At 39.4% G+C, this 21,661-nt stretch overlaps 1 protein-coding gene across 1 annotated transcript in view; it reads right to left on the bottom strand.

The window, feature by feature from the left end:
* LOC109427048 (frizzled-like) overlaps window positions 1–21,661 on the bottom strand; it is a 131,827-nt gene that overhangs the window by 58,431 nt on the left and 51,735 nt on the right. The window contains exon 2 of the mRNA XM_029865283.2: window positions 12,881–13,000. Coding sequence (XP_029721143.2) covers window positions 12,881–13,000 — 120 coding nt within the window. The remainder of the gene's footprint in view (window positions 1–12,880; window positions 13,001–21,661) is intronic.

Genomic DNA, 21,661 nt, shown 5'->3' on the forward strand with positions numbered 1-21,661 from the left:
ATCTGCGGACGTATTTTTGAAGGAGTTCATATAGAAATACTTGGAAAAAATACTCAAATAAAATTCGGAGGAATTCCTGCATAATTTTCTGGATGAATTACCGAAAAAAAAATCAGGACATATTCGAGCGGGAATTTTCAAAGTCCAATTTATGAACAAATCCCTGGTGGACTTCTTGAAGATAAAACCTGTACGAATTTCCGAAGGAATCTCTGGTAAACTTGTTGAAAAAGCCACTGAAAGAATTTGTGAAATAACTTCTGAAAAAATCTGAAGGAACCCCTGGAGAAATTCGGAAGAATTTTTTAATCGAATTCCAAGAAGAATTTCCAAAGTAACTCTCGCGGAGTTTCCGCAGGTATCCATAGAAGTGCACCTGAAAAAATTCTTGAAGAAATTCTAGAAATTATTCTTCTACCTTATGAAGAATAACCTTGGAAACGTTTCAAAATATTTTTTTGGATAAATTTCTAGAGGATCATCCAGAGGAATTGCAGAAGCAATCAATGAAAGATTTTCCAAAAAAAAAACTTTCAAAAAGAATTCGTGGAAGACTAAACGATACTCCGGGAGAATTTTCTAAAGGAATTTATGTATCAATTTTGGAAGTATTCCAGAGAAGGTTTAATTGAGGAGTTAATAAACTAATCTTCAGAGTAATAACAACACAAATTTTGAAAAAAAAATCCTTAGGAAACTAGAAGAAATCTAAGAAAATTCCTGAAGAAATTTTCAGAAAAATCTCCACAGACATTTCTGACGTAATACTTCAAAAATTGCCTGCGATATTTTCTGTAGGATTCGCTAGAGGAATTTCTGAAAAAAAAATTACCACGAAGATTGTAAGGGTGGTTTTCTAAATGAATTAGTAGATGAGTTTCTGTATGAATTCTTCTCTCAAAGAATTTCTGAAGGAATTACCAATGAATTTCCGAAGAATTCATTGATTAATTTCTGAAGCACTCCATGTTCATTTAATTCATTTAGTTTAACATCAAATTCATGATAACACTGAATCAACAATTTGCCGCCATAATACTCGATTTGAATCTCCAGATCTCCAGCGTCCCTAAGTAACCATTAGCACTACTAGTACTGAAGATGAGTGAAAACGCGATGCGAATAATAGTGCCATGTGGATACTTAGGCGGTCACGCCCAACGCTCACCAGATCACGCTCCATCTGGTCCACCCATCGTGCTCACGGAACGCAGACTTGCCTACTTATTTATTTTTTTTTACAACATGCCCTTTCCACCGTATCCGTCCAGTTTAGCCACTTTCAGGATGTTGGGTTCGTTTCGGTCATTTTTGCAAAAGTTGGAAATGTTAAAAGTTCAATATAGCAAAACGATTGTTTTAGCTAAAAAAAACTATCATACCATATATTTGCTCAGAATTGCGATATCTCTTTTCGTTTCTAAATTATTGACGAAAAACTACCCAAAAATAAGCATTTTGATCATTTTTTGAGATCCCTGAGGAAACTTGCCATTTGTCCGATAACTCAAAAACGACTTATTCTAGCTGCATTCACCACCAGTCCGACCATTGCTGCTTCGCGTTTCAGGCGAGTGTACACTTCTACTACTGTTCCGAATGTTCTAGCAATAATATCCATGTCATCCGCAAAACAGACAAATTGGCTGACAATTGGGACCTGGTATTCACGGCATTTCTGGAAAATTTGCCGCATGGTGAATATCTAGTCCATTGTCGATCGGCCGTCGATTAAACAGGCTTGATAACTTACCACGAACTCATTTACTTCAGGTAAAAGACAATGGAGGATGATCTGGGATAGTAAGCGGCATTCAAAATGGTGGAATTGTACGAGTTGCGGATGAAATTTCATCATCGTTCGTAGCCTAAAACTGTTTAGATACGCCTAGGTGACGGCTGTTGTAATGTTGTCAGCCGAATGAATTGTCCATGTTCAAATCCACTGGACCTTAAAACAACTCTTTATTTTGCCCTGAAGATGAGTGAATAAACGCTCAAAACGTCGGCTATAATTAAAATCGTTGTTTTCTAAGTAACCCGATGGCCGAAAACGCGCCTGCACTTGCTAAGTAGCCTAAAACGGAAGATAACACTGGAAGGAGCGATAAGGAGAGCCGATGTGCAAAGGAGCGGAACCATTGCACGCGGTCGTATATGTTTCTGGGATTCGTGGATGATATCGACATTATCGGGATCGACCGTCGACCCGTGAAAGTGGCGTTCATACCTTTTAAAAGAAAGACTGCGAGGATTGGAGCTACGATTAACACTATAAAGACCAAGTAAATGATTGCTGGTACTCAACGTCGGTCAGGCCATGGTAGTGGAGACGAAGTAGTTATGGACGAATTTGTTTATCATGCTAGTTTAGTGACGTGCGATAATTATGTTAGCCGCGAGGTGATGTGACTGCGACTGTGAATCGATCGAGCATCTGACGATCTGTGAAAACAGCTGAAGTCCCGTACGTTACAAACGAAGACAAACATCGCGTTGTACAAGACCTAAGGACTTCCGGTCGCTTTATACGGTCATAAATCGTGGACGTTGAGAGAATTTGATCGGCGAGGCTTTCGAGTCTTCGAATGTAAAGTGCTGCGAGCAATAATCGGCGGTACACTGGAGGATGACAATTGGCATATTCCTAAGAGCAACAACTTTCAGTGGCTACAGTTGTTGGGTTACGTCACCAACTCCGTTAAGCAAATACCTTTTTGTGTTAGTGTGCTTTAAGCTACAAACAATTATTATTTCAGTTTTAGTTCGCAGTTCAATGGCATTAATTTACTTTCAATTTTGTTGTTCTACCTACTTTCTACCAAGTCATCTTCGATGACGTTTTGGTGAGGCCCCTGTCAGAGTTGACAGTAGGACCCACGTCGACAGTGTTGCCGTTGGGTGGGATTTCGTCGCAACATACCCCCGCCCGTAAACCATGGTGAGCCTCCAAAGTACTAGGAGAACTGGAACTTGGTTTACTTCTCTCTGCGACGTCGAGTACAGCCAGTTTTACCGCTGCTCTTCGTAGAGATCCCGTTGAAGTCCGTACCAATGCATGTCGTACTCTTCCGTCTCGTCCGGGAAATATTTCTTCAATGCGACCCCGCACCCATTGCTTCCTCGTCATGCCGTCAACCACCAGCACCAAGTCACCAACTTCTAGTTCCTTCACATCCTCGAACCACTTGCACCTCCGAGTGATCATTAGCAGGTACTCTTTCAGCCATCTTTGCCAAAACTCGTCCGTGATGCGCCTTGCTAGTTTCCAACTGTTTCTCAGGACAGCTCGATTGTCTAGTTGCCCAGTATGCAAGAATTTTGACCCAGAAGAGTTACCCAGCAGAAAATGATTGGGTGTCAAAGCTTCCCGATCAGCTGAATCCAAAGGAACGTACGTAAGCGGCCTCGAATTGATCATCCCTTCAGCTTCTGCAAGAATAGTCTCCAGAATCTCGTCGTCCGGTTTACGTGGAGTTTCCAACGCGGCTCCAATCGCTACCTTCACTGAGCGCAGATAAGGCATTGTCCAGTTAGAATCCGGACGCAGATAATCACTTATATCTCAGAGGTGGAATAACAAACAGAAAAGGTTTAACCCTCAAAACAAAGATAATTTACTGTAGTTTCATGGAAAAATATCATTAAAATTATTAAGTTTAATGTTTAATACATTTCCTTATTTTTACCGTGATAACTTCCTTAAAAATCTGCACAATGGTAGTAAATTTTAACATCAACGCCTTCGGCGTATTTGTTTAACAATCGGGTCATCTCTGTAGTGTCCTGAGACCCTCTACCAGTCTGATTAGGAATCCAAAGAAACTTTACCAAATATTTATCTTCATGCGAAATTAAGGGCTGTTTAGTGAATTCCAAAGAAGCAAAATTTGAGTGTGTTTTTCGTAAATAAACACTATCCAACAGTGATGACACCACTTCACATCTCAGGCTGTCGTTATAGCTCACCAAAGTAGCTCAAACCTCTTGAGATCCCTTGTGGGCATTTTTGAAAAGCAGCGCGCGATTCTTGAGTTTGTCATCTTTGTACACATTTGGTGTAAAAATCGTGATGTGAGAAAACGATGTCCAGAGCTCGAACTTCCTGGCAAATCTTGGAATTCCAAGCAGATTTAACCATGAACATAAACTTTAAACATCCTTGCACACTTCCTCATGGCATGGTTAACAACATCTGAGCACATCACACATAATGGTTTTGGAGATATCAACATTTTTCGTGACTGTCGTATCTGACCACCTTAAATTTTCAGCGTGTTTGTGCAAAAATTTTTTCCTTCACATGTCTTCAATCTGAAATAACTTTTCACTCGTAGTAAGAAAATCGATGAAATTTTCACCATCAATAGAGGACTTGTTTACAATCAGACTGCAGTGAAAAAAAATAGAATTATGATCATTTAGAGCAGTGTTTCCCAAACTTTTAGGAGATATCGCCCCCTTGGAGCTTGAGAATAATATTTTCGCCCCCCTCAGTGAGATTGAATTTTTCCATGATAAAAGGCTAAAAATTTGCTAACCGGGAGCCGTTAATAGCCCACTATTTGACACTTTTATGGTAACACTGGTATTTAATGTACCTAAATTAGTATCGCTCTCATTTTCATTGAGTTGTAATGCAAATGCGTTGATTGTCTGCATTTGAAAAAAAAACTGCATTTTTGCATGTAAAAACAGTGCATCTTGAGATCATAGTATTGAACAAAATCGAGCAAAATAGAACGGACTGTGAACATTTACGAACACTCGTTAAACTCAACCAGATGTTTCACCAATATTCTAAAAGGGGGTTCTTCAACACCCGAAATATTTAGTCATAAGAACTCAAATAGGACTGGTGAGAAATTGAAAAACAATTACAAAAATATCGTTGAAGCAAAAATTACAACTCGAATAAATGTATGGAATTTCAAAATCGACCCATTTTTTCTCGATTTATTGTAATTTTTCTAATCAACGTAAAAATAATCTTAAAAAATCCCAGAAAGCTTGGAATTTGAAGAATTTTCTAATAAGCTTAGTTCAAAATCGACGAAATGGCCACTTATACCCCTTTGCATCTGGGCCCCTTATTTGTATATTTTCAAATGTAGTCAGCTTTGCTCAGTAATTAAAAATTATGAAAAGCCTGGGATGTGTGTCAAATCAGCTTCCCAAGAATTGTAGAAATTTGTGTTGTCAAATAAGTAGATATGCAGACATGCAGCTATCACTCGCTTTTGAGAGAATTCAACGCTTTATTTGTGGAAGATTTTCAAAAAGCTACTTTCACTAGCAATGTTTGAAATTTCTCCTGGAAGCTTCTCTGATATATTTTCAAACAATATGTGACGACCTTCATCCGAATAGTGTTCTAGATGCATCTTAAACGTCATGTTTTTGATTGAAGTTTCAATAAAAAAAAACCTCATATAAATTAAGAACAAAACTTTCTTATTTTTTACTTAATGAGAAAGTTTTGTTCTTGCCTTCATAACTTGGACAAAAATCAATTTTCAAATCCTATAAACAAAAAATCTTGAAATGTCAGGGAGTTTTAATGATAGAGATGACATTCTGAACTTGTATTTCAATATTTTTGATATTTCTCAATTATTTAAAAAATCGCCCCCTTATTTAGTATTTTCGCCCCCCAAATTTGGTATTTCAAATTTTCGCCCCCTTCGGCCTGATTTTCGCCCCCAGGGGGGCGATTTCGCCCACTTTGGGAATCACCGATTTAGAGCGTCACAATAAATTATCCTTTGCGTCCGGATTCTAACTGGACAATGCTTCATATCGAAACGTTGGCGTATTTCATTGAATATTGTTTCATTGAATATTGTTATTGGTATTGTGGTACCAATCTACTATAAGGAATGTAATGACGTGTTGCTTCGACAAGATGATCGGAAACTTGGCTTCCATAGTTGCATAGGGTGCATAACCTATTCGGCCACGGCTTCGCAGAATTCCTTTCTCATCCATGAATAGATACCTTTTGTAGATGACACTAGTTTTTTTGACCGTTGGATGTTGACCTTCGGAAGGGCCTTGACTCTTTTTCAGGATGTCGATTTCATCCGCAAAAGACTCGCTCTGAGCCGTTTTAAACAAGGCTTCTTCTGCTCGTAGTAGTTCGTTTCTGGTGAGGTAGCCCAGCTCAGGTTGTTCTTTGCTTTTTCTCTTTTTGAGATTGGAGATCCACCGAAACACGTATGCAGTAACACGGAGCAACTTGGACCACCTGTTGAATTTTTCGAAGACTATACTGCCCCCACTCGCATAACAGTCCCATCTTTGCTGGCATTCCTATTCATATGGGACAGTTATGCGAGTGGGGGCAGTATACTCGAGGAAAAGTGTGCCAAATTTGAGTGGATAGGTCGAAGTTCTTCTTGTGTTACGATGCTTGTTTTCTGCTTTGGCCAGTGTTCTTCGAGCTCGTACAGGAAAGACGGACCATGGAACCATTGGTTGTTCGTCCTCTCCTGCCAGCCGTTGTTCCATTTGGTTGCTAGATCCGCAACGTTCATTTTCGATGGTACCCATCGCCATTCCGACTGCTGCGTGGATGACAAAATCTCCCCGACTCGAACGACGACAAATTGGTGGTATCGCCGGTGATCGGAAGCGCGTATCCATGCAAGAACAGTGTTTGCATCAGTCCAGCAGAATCGTTTACTGATCGAGTACGTGTGCTGGTTCTGGATTGTTTCCATCAGACGGCAACCAAGAACGGCCGCCTTAAGCTCCAGTCTGGGAATAGAGAGAGCTTTGAGGGGGGGCACTTTCGTTTTTGCGCCGACGAGTGCTACATGTGTACTATGTTCAGTTGCAAGACGAAAGTACACCACAGCTGAGTACGCTGAATCGCTTGCATTTACGAAAAGATGGATTTGCAGAGAGGCGTAATTTGTCGGAACTGAGCACGGAAAGTTGTATCGCAATATTCGTAGCTGGTTTAACTGCTGTAGCGAGCCGATCCACTGTAGCCAACGGACATTAGTTTCTTGAGGAATTGGTTCGTCCCACTCCGTCCCTTTTGTCCAAAGCTCCTGAATTAGTACTTTCCCGTGTATTAGCAGGAAGGAGATAAGGCCAAGTGGGTCAAATAGACTTATGATTACTCTGGCTACCTCGCGTTTCGTGGGAACGTAGTCAATGCTCATTATCTGGAGGATATCCTCACGCGAGCCGAATGTATAGACAAATATATCTTCGTCCGGCACCCATTTCATTCCCAACACTGATTCGACTTTTCTAGCTCTTTCCAAGTCAAGATTCTTCGGCTCCGTTTCTATGACTTCTCCTATTCCATGCAGGACTTCCGGTTCGTTTGACAGAAATCGACGTAGGGTGAAGCCACCTCTAGCGTGTACAAGTTTAACCTCGTTCACGACGCTCACCGCCTCCGGAATCGTCTCGAAGCTATCTAAATAGTCATCGACATAATGTTTGTTAACGATGGCTTCTGCTGCCCGAGGGTACTCTTCGGCGAACTCTTCCGCGTTGAGGTTCTTCACGTATTGGGCCGACGCCGGTGAACAGGTAGAACCAAAAGTCGCCACGTCCATCACGTAGGTGACAGGTGGATCCGTTACATGTTCTCTGAAGAGAAAACGCTGAGACTGGCACTGCCCATATTCGCATAGGTGACGTAAACGCCACATAGGTCAAAATCCACTTTTTTAGCTTAACATATCCTACACCATGTATAGCATATGCTCCAATTATTAAAAAAATGTGTTTGTTCTAAAACATGTGAGTATATTGAAAAGAACGTTTTGACGTAACCACCATGTGGTCGCAATACTGACGTCTGTGTACAAGAAAACTAAAATCTCCTCATAAAACGTGATTGAACATAATTTATTGAGATAATTTATTGACATAAACATAATTTATATTTGAGATATCTAATTATTTGATTTCAGATGCCTGAAAATCATTTTCAATATCAACTACTTTCATAGTGATTTAATACTTATGATTTAGTAGTTAATACTTATTATGGATGCAATGTAGATACTGAAACATTTATGATGCTTTGACAACAACATGCGAATAATTTAACAAATTGATACTTGATAGCCTACAACTCGTAATGGTGAGTCTACGCCGATTGAAGTTATCGTTCCCACTGGTCTCAATCCTGGATCAATCGCTTCCAGTCGCCCTAAGATTTTGGAGCCCCTTAGGGCCGCAAAATGCAGTTGAGGAAGACCTAATAGGCCAACGTGCGCGCCCTACCACGAAGCCAACGGCTCCTTCCTGGTTCTCTGCTAATGTGGTATAAGTTTGTCATTTCTCTGGCATACGAGCTACGTACCCAGCCCACCGCAACCTGCCGTGTTTTATCCGCTTCATTATACATCAGTCAACCGATTTTGTCAGCCTGTTTCGGGGACACATTTTTTATTCTCCTTAAATATCTAAATAGAATTTCAAGCAGTAGTTTAGTGATGAACATGATTGAATTAGTTAAAGTTTGACCGTAAGTTAATGAGAGCAAAACGTTTGTGGGGCTGACAAAATTGCGTGTATCGATTTATTTACATACTTGGTACAATTCGTAGTTCATGCAACGCCGCCATATGCCGTGATCCTTGTTAGCGGCGAGTATTGTTCGCAGTTAACGTGCTTACTTTAAATTACTCTAAAATGGGTGTTTGTTAAATCTCCTAATAGAATCCAAACACTTCATGTATGAACAGTTGTATTTTTTGTATGGATGGTTGTGGTAGATCTCTATCGCCTCCTCTGAATTACGACGTAAACTCCTCAAACCCCCTTTCAGCTACTTACTAAGTGCTTGAGGCAAATTCATTGAAACCCGAAACGTGAGTTTTTGTGGCACCTGACTGATTAACGAAACAGTAAAGTCATGGTTAGCCACGAGTAAAACCATTCCACAGCAAAACTATTATAAGTTTTACGTTTTGTTTCAAAACCATCGTTGAAACAATACTACTGAACTGCTGTGGCTATTTAGTCTAACAAAAGTGAAACGGCCAGGAGTTTGGCATAGCCATTTTAATTCTGTTAGGCTGAGAAAGCCACAACAGTTCAACATTTCTTCCCAGTCGTAAACACTCTCCAGTGCGTAAACAATCCAAACAATTAAATCCATATCTATCTGATTAGGCGTTGAGTGTAGAATTAGCATGTTAGTTAAAATACACATATAAATAAAAATGAAAAAAAAATTGATTAGGCGTTTGGTGTATGAGCTTTTGATTTACTAATTTAACTGCAAAAACTTAGTTTCGTAACATTTCGTAATTTGTCGAATATGAGAAAAAATAAATGAGGGTGATACTCAATGTTTTAGTTTATCAAGTAAATCTCAAAAAATTCTAAATAGGGTGACGATGGGTATTCTCGGCAGGTTTGTTCTCTTCGTCATGGGGTTTTTTTGTCGGCCAAATTTCCTGAAACTTGGGCATATAATTCAGCTTGGTTGGGAAGGATTTGAGGCTAACTCTGAGTTCAACAGCTTTCAAAAAACCCCCCATGACAAAAAGAACAAAACTGCCGAAAATACACAATTTCCCCTATTACTAAGGTATTTCTTAATAAATAGTTACGTACAACACCATATTTTGGATAAGGCATAAAATAACCTTTTCAACATAGACTGCCTTAATTGCAAGGTGCATTGGAAGAAGCCGTTAGGATCCATCGCAGAGCCTGGGGATTAATTTTAATTCCGGTATTTTGCACACATTAAACGAAATAAGAAAACTGGTCGGCGTAAAGTCAAATTGGACTAGGCGATTTTTTGGACAGGTAAAGATAAGCCAAGGAATCATAGTATTTCAAGAAATAATGCACATGCTTTGATATCCCAATTTCTTGCAGGGCATTTTCCCATAATAGGGGGCAATCAGTGAAGTACTAGATTGAAAGTAGTGAGCTAGATTTTTGTATGGTGAGATGATCGATTTTCCATTTCTGCAATGAAATGGTGCAAACAGCATGGGTTATATGATTTCTTGCCTAATTTGATGCTGTTTGAGCAAAAGTTTGGGTAACTGTGTTGTTGAAGTTGCAAGAAAAAATAATACAACAACAAAGATACCCAAACTTTTGCTCAACCAGCATCAAATTAGGCCAGAAATCATATAACCCACGTTGTTTGCACCATTTCATTACAGAAATGGAGAATCGATCATCTCACCATACAAAAATCCAGCTCACTACTTTCAATCTAGTACTTCACTGATTGCCTCCTATTATTGAAAAACAGTTGGTCCGGTCTGATTTAAAGCCGACCAACTGTGAATCTTACTACGATGCCCATGCTTTATCGTACGCTCGACCGCACTATCAGATAGTTCACATTTTCAGACGTGTTATTTAACGCACGAATACGGTCATTCAGCCGGAGACCCGGGTTCGATTCCCGTTCCGGTCGGGAAATTTTTTTCGACTCCCTGGGCATGGTGTATCATTGCACTTGCCTCACAATATACAAAAGCATGCAACGGCAGGCAAAGGAAGCCCTTCAATTAATCACTGTGGAAGTGCTCAAAGAACACTAAGTTGAAGCGAGGCAGGCCAAGTCTCAGTGGGGACGTACAGGGGATAGACAAAATGATCGGGACAGGCAAAATTTTCACTTTCCAAAAAATGTTCAACTAGCTGTAACTTTTCGAAAAGTGCATCAAATATTCTCAAAATTTTACTGCAAGCTCTTCAACTAGTTGTGTATCAGTGAACAAAATTTGGAAAAGATCGGACAATTCTTCACGAAGTTATAAAGATGTTTAAAAAAGATAAAATTATCCGATAGCCTACTTTGAGCTGTTATATCTCCGGATTCAATGAACCGATTGCTTTGGAATTTTGACCATTCATGACTTATATAATGAACTCTAGAAAACATTTGACTTAACTTGAAATTTTTAACAGGCGAAAAAGTTATAGCGATTTTATTTTTTTCACGTTTTTTTAGTAAATTGGTCTATTTTTAATATGCATCCCATTACTTTTTCAATTTATTGGCGGCTATGTTGTTACTTTCCTTCAAAACGCATTTATATATAAGTCAATTAGAGGGAAACTAAATGAACTATAATTTGCATCTTTAATTTTGAAACGATGTTGATGTTTTGGATAATTTGGTGTTTTATTAGAAAAATAATCTAATCGTTTTAATTTTCTTCCGTGTTAAGAATATTAAGTTAAGTCAATGGTTTTTCATAGCTCATTATATAAGTCATAAATGGTCAAAATTTCATTGCATTCGGTTCATTGAATCTGGAGATATAACAGCACAAAGTTGGCTATTGGATAATTTTACTTTTTTCAAAAATCTTTATAACTTCGTGAAGAATTGTCCGATCTTTTCCAAATTTTGTCCACTGATACACAACTAGTTGAGGAATTGACAGTAAAAATTTGAGAATATTTGATGCATTTTTCGAAAAGTTACAGCTAATTGAATATTTTTTGAAAAGTGAAAATTTTGCCTGTCCCGATCATTTTGTCTATCCCCTGTAGATCCAAGAAGAAGAAGATGGACATTCCGGAAAAAAATCTAACACGTTTTCAGAAAACGGGTACCGTAATAGCTAAAGCTAACACATATTATTACTTCATTAAGACATTTTGTCAGATGATTTTAACCAAACTAAATAAATAAATAAATAAATAAATAAATAACGGTCATAGCAATCTGGTCGTTACGTCAACTTATCCGTGTAATCATTCATCAAAACGACTGAATGGTCGCATAAACTGACGTACACGTTTTAAATATGGAAAAATTACATGAAACATCTTAAAATCATTGCGGCTCACTTTTTGTAGCTGTAATCCACGAAACTGGCAGATTATTTCATTCAAATAATCGGTGCATGTGTAAATCCGGAAAAAATCTATAAAATCGTGTTTTCCCATCAGAGCAGACGTTGGTGGTTACATCGACTATGCGAATATGGGCAGTGCGGCAGTCAGGTGAGCGGATGTTGATCTGATGGAACACACAGCCACACAGCCACCGGATATTGTCGAAACTGGTACAGAACTTTGGGAAGGGGGGTTAGAAGATCCGGCCCTTTAAGAAGCTGAGAGTTGAAAGACGTGCCACCTACTTTTGCCGCCGCATCCCAGATGAGTTTCAGCTGTTCTGCTAACATTGCCGCTCGTACACTAGACGTTACGCTACCATTTGGGTCCGGAGCCTTCTTTCCCTTTCCCTCTCCCTTTAATGTTACCCTAGTCGTACTTACAATAGCTATAGTTCAACAATTAATGTTAAGTTTCGCGAAGTAGTGTAGGATTAGGTTTAGAAAACTGTAAGTAATTGTAAATATAACTTTAGTAAACATAATAATTAAGCGGTAATTCAATTATTTTCATCATTGGATAGTTGGATTAATTGCTGCACAACTGGAATTCACTTTCAATTTTGTTGTTCTACCTACTTTCTACCAAGTCATCTTCGATGACGTTTTGGTGAGGCCCCTGTCAGAGTTGACAGTAGGACCCACGTCGACAGTGTTGCCGTTGGGTGGGATTTCGTCGCAACAACAGTCTAAGCCAGCACTGTGAGAAAGATTGCCTCCTTTATTCAGACGTGATACAATAAACTTGACACTTTCGTTGAAACAGCAGTCGCCCCGAATCACTCCCGTTCCTTTGTTTCGGATGCATCGCTGAACCCAACGGAAGGCCATATGCGCTGCCCCGGATGGGTACCCCCGAAAATTGTTTCCACCCATCCGAATGATTGACAGAGACAGAAGGATGACCAGAACAAAGAGGTGCTCTTGATGAGGTGCTTCGCCCCGCGAGGAGACAGCACACGTTCGTTCCGTTGTTGGCTGCTTGCTGCTAGACCCATTAACAAAATAATCGAAACGCAACTTACCGTAAACAGACAGCTCGCCACGCAGACGGCGGCCCACGAGCCGACCCAGTACTTGAGCACGGTTCGCTCGCTCTCGGAGAAGAACATCGAGTTGCACGGCGCGCCGCAGTCTTTGGTGACCTAAAAAGAGAAAAAGTGGTAGAAATGAGCCCAAATTGGAACATGAAAATAAAAGTCAAATTTTAAATTATATGCAGACATATGCGAGTGAGAAAACAAGCTCCAGAAAAGGGGCAGTATTAATTAAGGGGCGAAAGGTAGTTGCGACAACTGAGATGGTGAGGTTCACTATAACAAACTGACTCATTAAAAAGTGTTCAATTTCATTGGTAAATACAATAACATTTCGAGATTTGTATGAACCGTAGCCTTTGGTCAGACCCTCCTTCCTACATGGGCAGACCCTGCCTTAAATTTTCTGTGAGTGAACGCCATTTTCAGTCAAATCAGCTTTTCTTGCAGAAGGTTGTTTTTTTATCTAGTTTGTGTTTTAATATCATAAGAGCATACTGTGGGCGCATTAAACAGCTTGTCCTAATTAAATGTTATGGTGTAGAATCCTGTTTGTTCGGTTCGGTGAGTGCGACATCTGTTGCTGCGTGCGGCTTCAGAAGGTGGAGGGGTGGAGGGGCACTGCCGAAGAATGTCGTTCTGCTGCGAATTGTTGGATATCAGGTGACATGGCGAAGTGCCAAAAGTGGAACCCGAGAGGCTCACCCAAAAGAGGCCAAAATCCAATTTTATGCTCGTGGTAACAAGTGCCTGGCTTCAGTTATGACAGTTATGCTTCTCATGTAAAGTTTCTAAAATGGCGAGCGCTGCGCTGGTTGAGGCTAGACCGCAACCGGGAGCCGGTTTTCAAAATCCAAAAAAAAACATTCGAAGCAGTCTCAATTAATTAAAGCTACCATATCGGCACATTGAGGGCTGCTAGCTGACAGCCGGCTCAAGCGTATAAGCGCAGTGCACACACAAATGGATACTGTCCCCTGAGGGGACCGTCGATCATCTGAGCTCACGCATCGATTGGTGGAGCCCTCCGGGTGACAAATTTCGTTGATGGCAAAAGTAGTCAATTTATCATTTTGGAAGTGCTCATGGTAGGAAACTTGTTTCTATTTTATGTCTCTTACGAGGTTTTGCGATGAAGGTTGATCGGATAGAGTAACTTGTTGGAAGCATAAGTTGATTGGTGTAAGATGAAAGAATGTCACTTTTAGTTATAAATGCGCCATATAACTTAAATTTAGAATTTGAAGGTTGACACGTCTAACTCGATTTCATCCTACCGTATGCGTGATAAAGTTTGCACCATCGTTAAATAACGTTTCAGTTTACTTGTGAATACAATATATTGGTTTTCTTTGCGGCCATTTAAATTATAACTCATGTCACAGTAGACTGTGAATAAAAATGTTAATTTTCTTAGATTGACACTTGCACAATAACTACCACAATTCTTTATTACACCAACGAACCTAACCTCAAAATGACCTACAATTCTGAGGTCATTTTGACAGATTAAACATGAGCATGAAAAGGACGGCAACATGATCGATAAAGTAGAATATATGATCCGTCTTTTTCGTGCATGTGTGTGGTCTGTCAAAATGACCTGAGAATTGTCAAACATTTTCATGGCTAGCTTTGTTGGTGTATTGAAGAATGGCATCCTACTCGTGATTTGTTTACGCGCAAATGTCGAAAAGTGGCTTTTCAGTCACCGTGGGAGTGTCGCAGTCAAAAATCAATATTTTTGAGATTTTGTTCTATTTTGACATTGCTTAATGGTGTAGCAATTAACACACAAACAAAATTTAATATAACTTTTGATTCTGGAATTTGGTACGGGATCGATAGTGAACATACTTTTGTCGGAGAACGAAAAAAAACGGATGTTGCGTTCGGTCAAATTAAAGACTTTCTTATATGGTGCTACTCGTAGCTCCCGGATGCCATTGTGTGTGACAGTGGATTCATGCCAACATATTGAGCAGTCAGCAACGACGCATGCTGCATCAAGTGATCAAGTAGGCATGGCCAAATCACAGACATCCGCGTCGTCATCATCGGTCAACAACGTCAAAGTGAAAAGTCAGTGCATTCTCGCAGCTCCCGCTTGCTCGCAATAAATCTAAATTGCACATTTGGCGATCCTGCCGGATTAAATTATAGATAAACCTGTTGTGAATGAATGTGGGCAAGCGGGGGCGTTTAAAAAAAAAAGTAGTGATTGTAGTGAATTTTAATGGGAAAACGGAAAGTTTGTGCGATCAAAATTGAGTGAGTGTGCTTTTTTGTTGCATCTTCCTAAGAAGTTTCAGAAGGTAGGAATCCTGGTAGGAACTGCAGCTTGATTTATGGTAAGTTACTGATTGGACTTTATCTAAAATCAACCGATACCCAAACTGTTGTTCATGCTATGTTTCTGCAACCAGGGGAGAAACAAGGCACAGCAAGAGCGCATGCAGATTTCGAAATGCAGGAAGAAATGTGTTGCTAGTTAGGTCGGCGTAGAAAGTTAAATCAATTATGGGCTAGCGTCACCAAAATGTGGTCAAATGACAACGATATTTTTTCAATTTTAGATCGAAGCAAAAATGTTCTGGTGTGTTTTCTTTAGCACCGCGATGTTGAGGCTGTTTTATTTGATTGTCATTCCAAAACAAAACAAAAAAAAAACATTGCGCCACGAAGCTTCATGGCTTACTAGATGTTAAACTGTTAAACACTATAAAACGAATTCATGTCTTACATTTTCCGATGATAACTTGTGTGGCTTGATGATTGTTTGAATTTTATGAAAATACTAGCTGTACCCGGCAAACTTTGTCTTGCCTACTGCGTTTTTTGACGTTTCAAGTCCCTAGTCTAGTCCAAGTCCCCGTTCAAAATGTACGAAAACCCGATTTTCAAAAAACTCACAATTTTTCAATGTTTTTTGTCTCATAAACCTTCCTTGGGTGAAAACTAACAGAACAAAACTCAAACAACCCGAATCGGACCATCCGTTTGCAAGTTATGCGCGGTCCCACGTATGCCACTGCATTTTTATATATATAGATGGAATCTTTTTTTTTTGCGGTTGGGGATGATAACCGTAATCACCGTAAATTTTACATAATTTGGATTTATGATGTTTTTGCATTAATGTTATAGTTCCAATACCATAATATTAAAGACAACAAATAAGGAAGGTAGGCTCCTTAACACAGGTAAGATAGTCACCTTTTAAAAAAAAGCTTAAGAAAAAACATCAGACCAAACAAATATGGCTGCCACAATGGCAGACTTGGATCCTTACTCACGTTTTCAAGCGCACTAATCTTGAAAATTCGTAAACAAATTCGCTCAATTTGGAAAAGCTGCCTCTGTTTGCAAGTGTGCAACGTCAGGATAAACAAGTGCGGCTTGGTTCCAGACTTCGTTCATCAGATTTGTGCCTCTAAAGTTAGTATGAAAAATTGCAAAGAGATTTACTGATGTTTCACCTTCAGTTGCGAGATAAACGGCATGCGATTGTAATTTACGCAGCTATGAAATGAATTCTCATCGGAGAATAGAATTGTCAGACAAAAGAGGCACAACACAAGCAACAAAGAAGTCGCGGCGATTACACTTTATCCCAACTGGAAACAGATAATGACATGATCTCGAAAATTTTTGTTCTGGACTAAATGGATGCTGAATTTGTTGCGTACTTTTCAACTCGTGAATAATCGATTATTACTAACCCAAAATAGAATCTGTTTTATGGTAAATCTTAATAGCGTTGCAGTATTTACCGTCTCGAAGTTACCGCTCGAAAATCGCAATGCAAGTCTCTAAAAAAATTTCTAAACCCCCGGTGAACGACCTTTACCCAATTCTGTTCAAATATGTCGCATTGGGTGGTTTGTCGCAACAAATGCAAGTCGTGACATTGTCATTATTGTTGTGCGATAATTGAATTTTGATTATGTGATTCCCATAGATGAATTAATGAGCGCCGGTACTATACCGCCGTCCTATGCTCACTGAACATGCACAAAAGCTTGTTTCTATCACCACAACGTTCGCTAGTGATCAACGAGGAGTAGTTTTTGTGACAAAGACGATTCCTGATGCTAAGAATTTTCAAAATTTAGCAAATTTCGAGAAGGCTAGCTACTATCTGCGAATTTTGCGTATGATTGGGTAACGCTTGTGTACTTACTTCAGAGGATTACATATTGCTTAATGTATTTTGAGTTTTGGTACACAAATAACGAAATGTATCATTGGAGATAAACCAGCCTCGGGCTGAAAATCTCCCTAATAAAGCTAATAATAATGCACATTGTTTCCTATTCAGATTTTCCTTCAGGATACACCAGCTTAATAATGAGTGACTGAACTATTATGACCGAAAATCGGTTGTAATTCGCCTGACAGTTGCAATATAGGTGCATACTTATTGGCACAAAGTTCAAGAAAGAATTTCATACTTCAAATGTGACATTCTGGATAAATTATAATCACAGTAGAATGGTATGAAGGTTTCTTTGTGACAGGTGCTATCCATATTCATATTCATTGACCGAGATGCGAAAGACCATACGTTTTATGATCTCCCATTTTACGTCAAAAAAATAAAAGTGTTCAACAGCGTGATTAGTTGTGGCAAAACTTGTTTATAAAAAATTAGTCCACAGCGTGTCCGGATGACCGCATCTTTGTAATTGTCTTACGAAAAAAAAAACAGTCCACAGCGCGTCCGGATGACCGCACCTTTGTAATTGTCTCATGGCGACAATAAAAAAAAAAACTGTCCACAGCGCGTCCGGATGACCGCACCCTTGTAATTGTCTCATGGCGACAATAAAAACAGTCCACAGCGCGTCCGGATGACCGCACCCTTGTAATTGTTTTATGGCGACAATAAAAAAAAAAAACAGTCCACAGCGCGTCCGGATGACCGCACCTTTGTAATTGTCTCATGGCGACAATAAAAACAGTCCACAGCGTGTCCGGATGACCGCACCATTGTATTAGTCTCATAGCGACAAAAAAATAGTCCACAGCGCGTCCGGATGACCGCACCTTTGTAATTGTCTCATGGCGACAATGAAAACAGTCCACAGCGTGTCCGGATGACCGTACCTTTGTAATTTTCTCATGGCGACAATAAAAAAAACTGTCCACAGCGCGTCCGGATGACCGCACCTTTGTAATTGTCTCATAGCGACAATGAAAACAGTCCACAGCGTGTCCAGATGACCGCACACTTGTAAGTGTCTCATGGCGACAATAAAAAAAAACTGTCCACAGCGCGTCCGGATGACCGCACCCTTGTAATTGTCTCATGGCGACAATAAAAACAGTCCACAGCGCGTCCGGATGACCGCACCCTTGTAATTGTCTTATGGCGACAATAAAAAAAAAAACAGTCCACAGCGCGTCCGGATGACCGCACCTTTGTAATTGTCTCATAGCGACAAAAAAAATAGTCCACAGCGTGTCCGGATGACCGCACCTTTGTTATTGTCTCATGGCGACAATAAAAACAGTCCACAGCGCGTCCGGATGACCGCACCTCTGTAATTGTCTCATGGCGACAAAAAAAAAAAAACAGTCCACAGCGCGTCCGGATGACCGCACCCTTGTAGTTGTCTTATGGCGACAATAAAAACAGTCCACAGCGTGTCCGGATGACCACACCTCTATAATTGTCTCATGACTACAATAAAAACAGTCCACAGCGCGTCCAGATGATCGCACCTTTGTAATTGTCTCATAGCGACAAAACAATAATTCACAGCGCGTCCAGATAATTGCACCTTTGTAATTGTCTTATGGCGACAATAACAACAGTTCACAGCGCGTCGTCCGGATGACCGCACCCTAGTGATTCTCCAAGGATGCAAATCTAGTGATCATGATAGGATCCCAAATGTGTTGCGGTTGGAAAGCATCGCGCAACGATAGAATTTTGTCGTCAAACATTCATAACAAACCATGCTCCGCGAATATTGAATCGCTCGGCATGTGCGACCGCGATGCGATCGTTATCATGAAGTCGAAATGGTAAATTTCGATTTTCAGTCACTTTTTGTGCATTCTTTTTGCTGATGCTTCGCGATTTACATAAGAATGTAAAATTTCAGGTCATGAATTTTGGTTCCGGGTGCAAAAGTAGCTGTTATCGTGATGAATAAAGTTTATCGCGACTTGTAACAAGATCCGATAACGATAGATCCCGCGATAAAGCGTGCATCAGATGTTTAATTGCTCTATGATACGAGCACAGTGCGAGAGTGTCGCATCATGCTACCACAAGAGCAACGGCTATCTTTGATTGTTCGTATGGTGTATCATTTATCGCTAGAAGTGATTTTCTTCCATCCTTGTTATTGTCTCTTAGCAAAAAAATATAGCTGCTCTAAATGAATTCTTAATCAAGAATTTAAAAAGAATTGTTGAGCACTGTGTGTTCAGATGAAACTTTTCACTAAGTACGTAGGATCTCACGATAAAATTCCAGTTAAAAACAACCTTTTTTGGTGAAACGGGAAATGTTTCACTAGTCCGATTTGTCCTATGTGTACTACTTGTCAGCTAATTATGTTTATTATATTCAGTATGGTTAAAAAAAAAATAAACAATGAAATTTACGTGAAAAAAAATGAATTGCACCACTCTCTCGTTTACAGTTTCCATGTAGTTTTGTATGGATGTGGAGATATTTAAACATATTTCAATTATAAAAAGAATTTAACAATAATTTAACAAAATTGTTCTATAATGTTAGTTTTGTATTGGTATTTGGCAAAGCCTAATGTTTATCGTCAAGATAAATGCGAAAATGTTACTTCAGGAGACCTAATAGATATTAAAATGATTCGAAAACTTCTTAGTGTTCCGATAAACTCTGAGCATTCACTTGGGATGAATGCGTTGTGAAGTAAGAATTAAGCAGTTTCACCTTTGCGCAGTATTATTTATTGAGTTTTGCATGGAAAATTAACCCCAATTTTCTCTCTGAGAGTGAAAAGAGCGGCAGCGAATAGGATTCAAAACAAACCACCGGAAACTGTCAAAAATCGTGTGGAAGTGAGAAGAGTCCCAACTAACAAAAGTAGCTGCATAACAGCTTAAGGCGCAAACAATTGAGTAAAAGTGCTTTATTAAGCTCTTAAACAGCAAAAATGTTAGTTGGGAACGGGACGAACGAGGATGAACTGAAGGATCGTGAAAGTACTTGTGACGTCATTTTGTAAAACGTCGCTATCAGCTTTGAAGACTATAACAAAGTCTCTTGAACTTGATCAGTTTCCAGCAGTAACGGAGCTGTATGCGTTGGGTATAAGAGATTCCATACTTCTTTATGCTACATCTATCCTGTCATTGAGATAACTAGTAAGATTATTTTTTTTTAACAAGAAAAAATATTTCATTCCCGAGAGGGGGGTGGATGTGTGACAGTGGATTCATGCCAACATATTGAGCAGTCAGCAACGACGCATGCTGCATCAAGTGATCTAGTAGGCATGGCCAAATCACAGACATCCGCGTCGTCATCATCGGTCAACAACGTCAAAGTGAAAAGTCAGTGCATTCTCGCAGCTCCCGCTTGCTCGCAATAAATCTAAATTGCACACATTGGTATTTATGTAAGTTTTTTTTCCTATGGTCGAAGGATCATCAAGGCCACCGTAGTTTTTCTTTTGTATCTGCCATGCCATAAAATTGCTGATTTCGCGTTTCTATGCAATTTTTCTCATTGAGTACATATAATTCGCCCAAATCTTCTTTTTGGTGGCAGCGATAGCCTTCGTAGTCTATGTTTACCTTAGACGACCACTGGACACCTTGAGAATAGTTGCCCTTGTCTTTTTTGGTCTAAGACCACACTGCTGAAATTACATTTTTAACATTTGCACGTGGACAAATCACGACTATCGCTGCCACCTCTTCCTGGTGCAAATTTTAAACTTAAGAAATCGGATTTTTTTTTCACCCGCAGTCTACTATAATATCAGTCAGAGCTTAAGTGCATGCAAAGAAAATCAAGATATTGTGTGTGCATGTGATCTCCCTTTCGGGACGGAACGCAAAAAACTGAAATTTCCATATAAATTGTTCAAATTTGGCTCTCTAGAATGCTTGGACTTTTTAATATATCAACACTTTTTCTTTGGCATTTGTAAGTACTTCTTTTTTACTTTCGATTCCTAGCTTTGTCCACCTAGATAAATCGAAAATTAAAAATTTGCGACAGATAAAACTTTTTCATGTTTTGAAATTTTTGCTCATTTTTTGTTTAACTTGTTGTGGTAAATCTCTCATACAACATAAACAAAAGTTTATTTGCACACATGCAAGTATATGTAATGGCACAATATAGAAAACAATTTACATCAGATAAACCAAAGATTACACAGTTGAAAAAATACGCAAAACTGTTATTGCTCAACAGCACTATTGTGAAGGTTTGTCACGAAAGGGACATGGGAACTTTATTTGTACGATGGTGCAAACATTATCACGTATACGGTACAACAATGACTCAACTAATTGTCATTTTCTTCTTTTTATTCATTTTCTTATTATAGTGAATTTTGGCTTAATGCTAGTCTTCACGCAATTGTCATTATCACTCAAAAGTTTTATACTGATTATAATCAGCGATTTTTTTCTGTTGCGAAAGCAAACTTAAGTGTATCTGACAGGCTGAAATCAAATCCAGGCTCAGATTTGCTCCTGCATATCACAATTTTAAGTTATTTCTCAAATTGTTTGGCAAAGTTTGAAATCCTGGAC

The sequence above is a fragment of the Aedes albopictus genome, chromosome 3, assembly GCF_035046485.1.
Source record: "Aedes albopictus strain Foshan chromosome 3, AalbF5, whole genome shotgun sequence".
Taxonomy (NCBI): domain Eukaryota; kingdom Metazoa; phylum Arthropoda; class Insecta; order Diptera; family Culicidae; genus Aedes; species Aedes albopictus.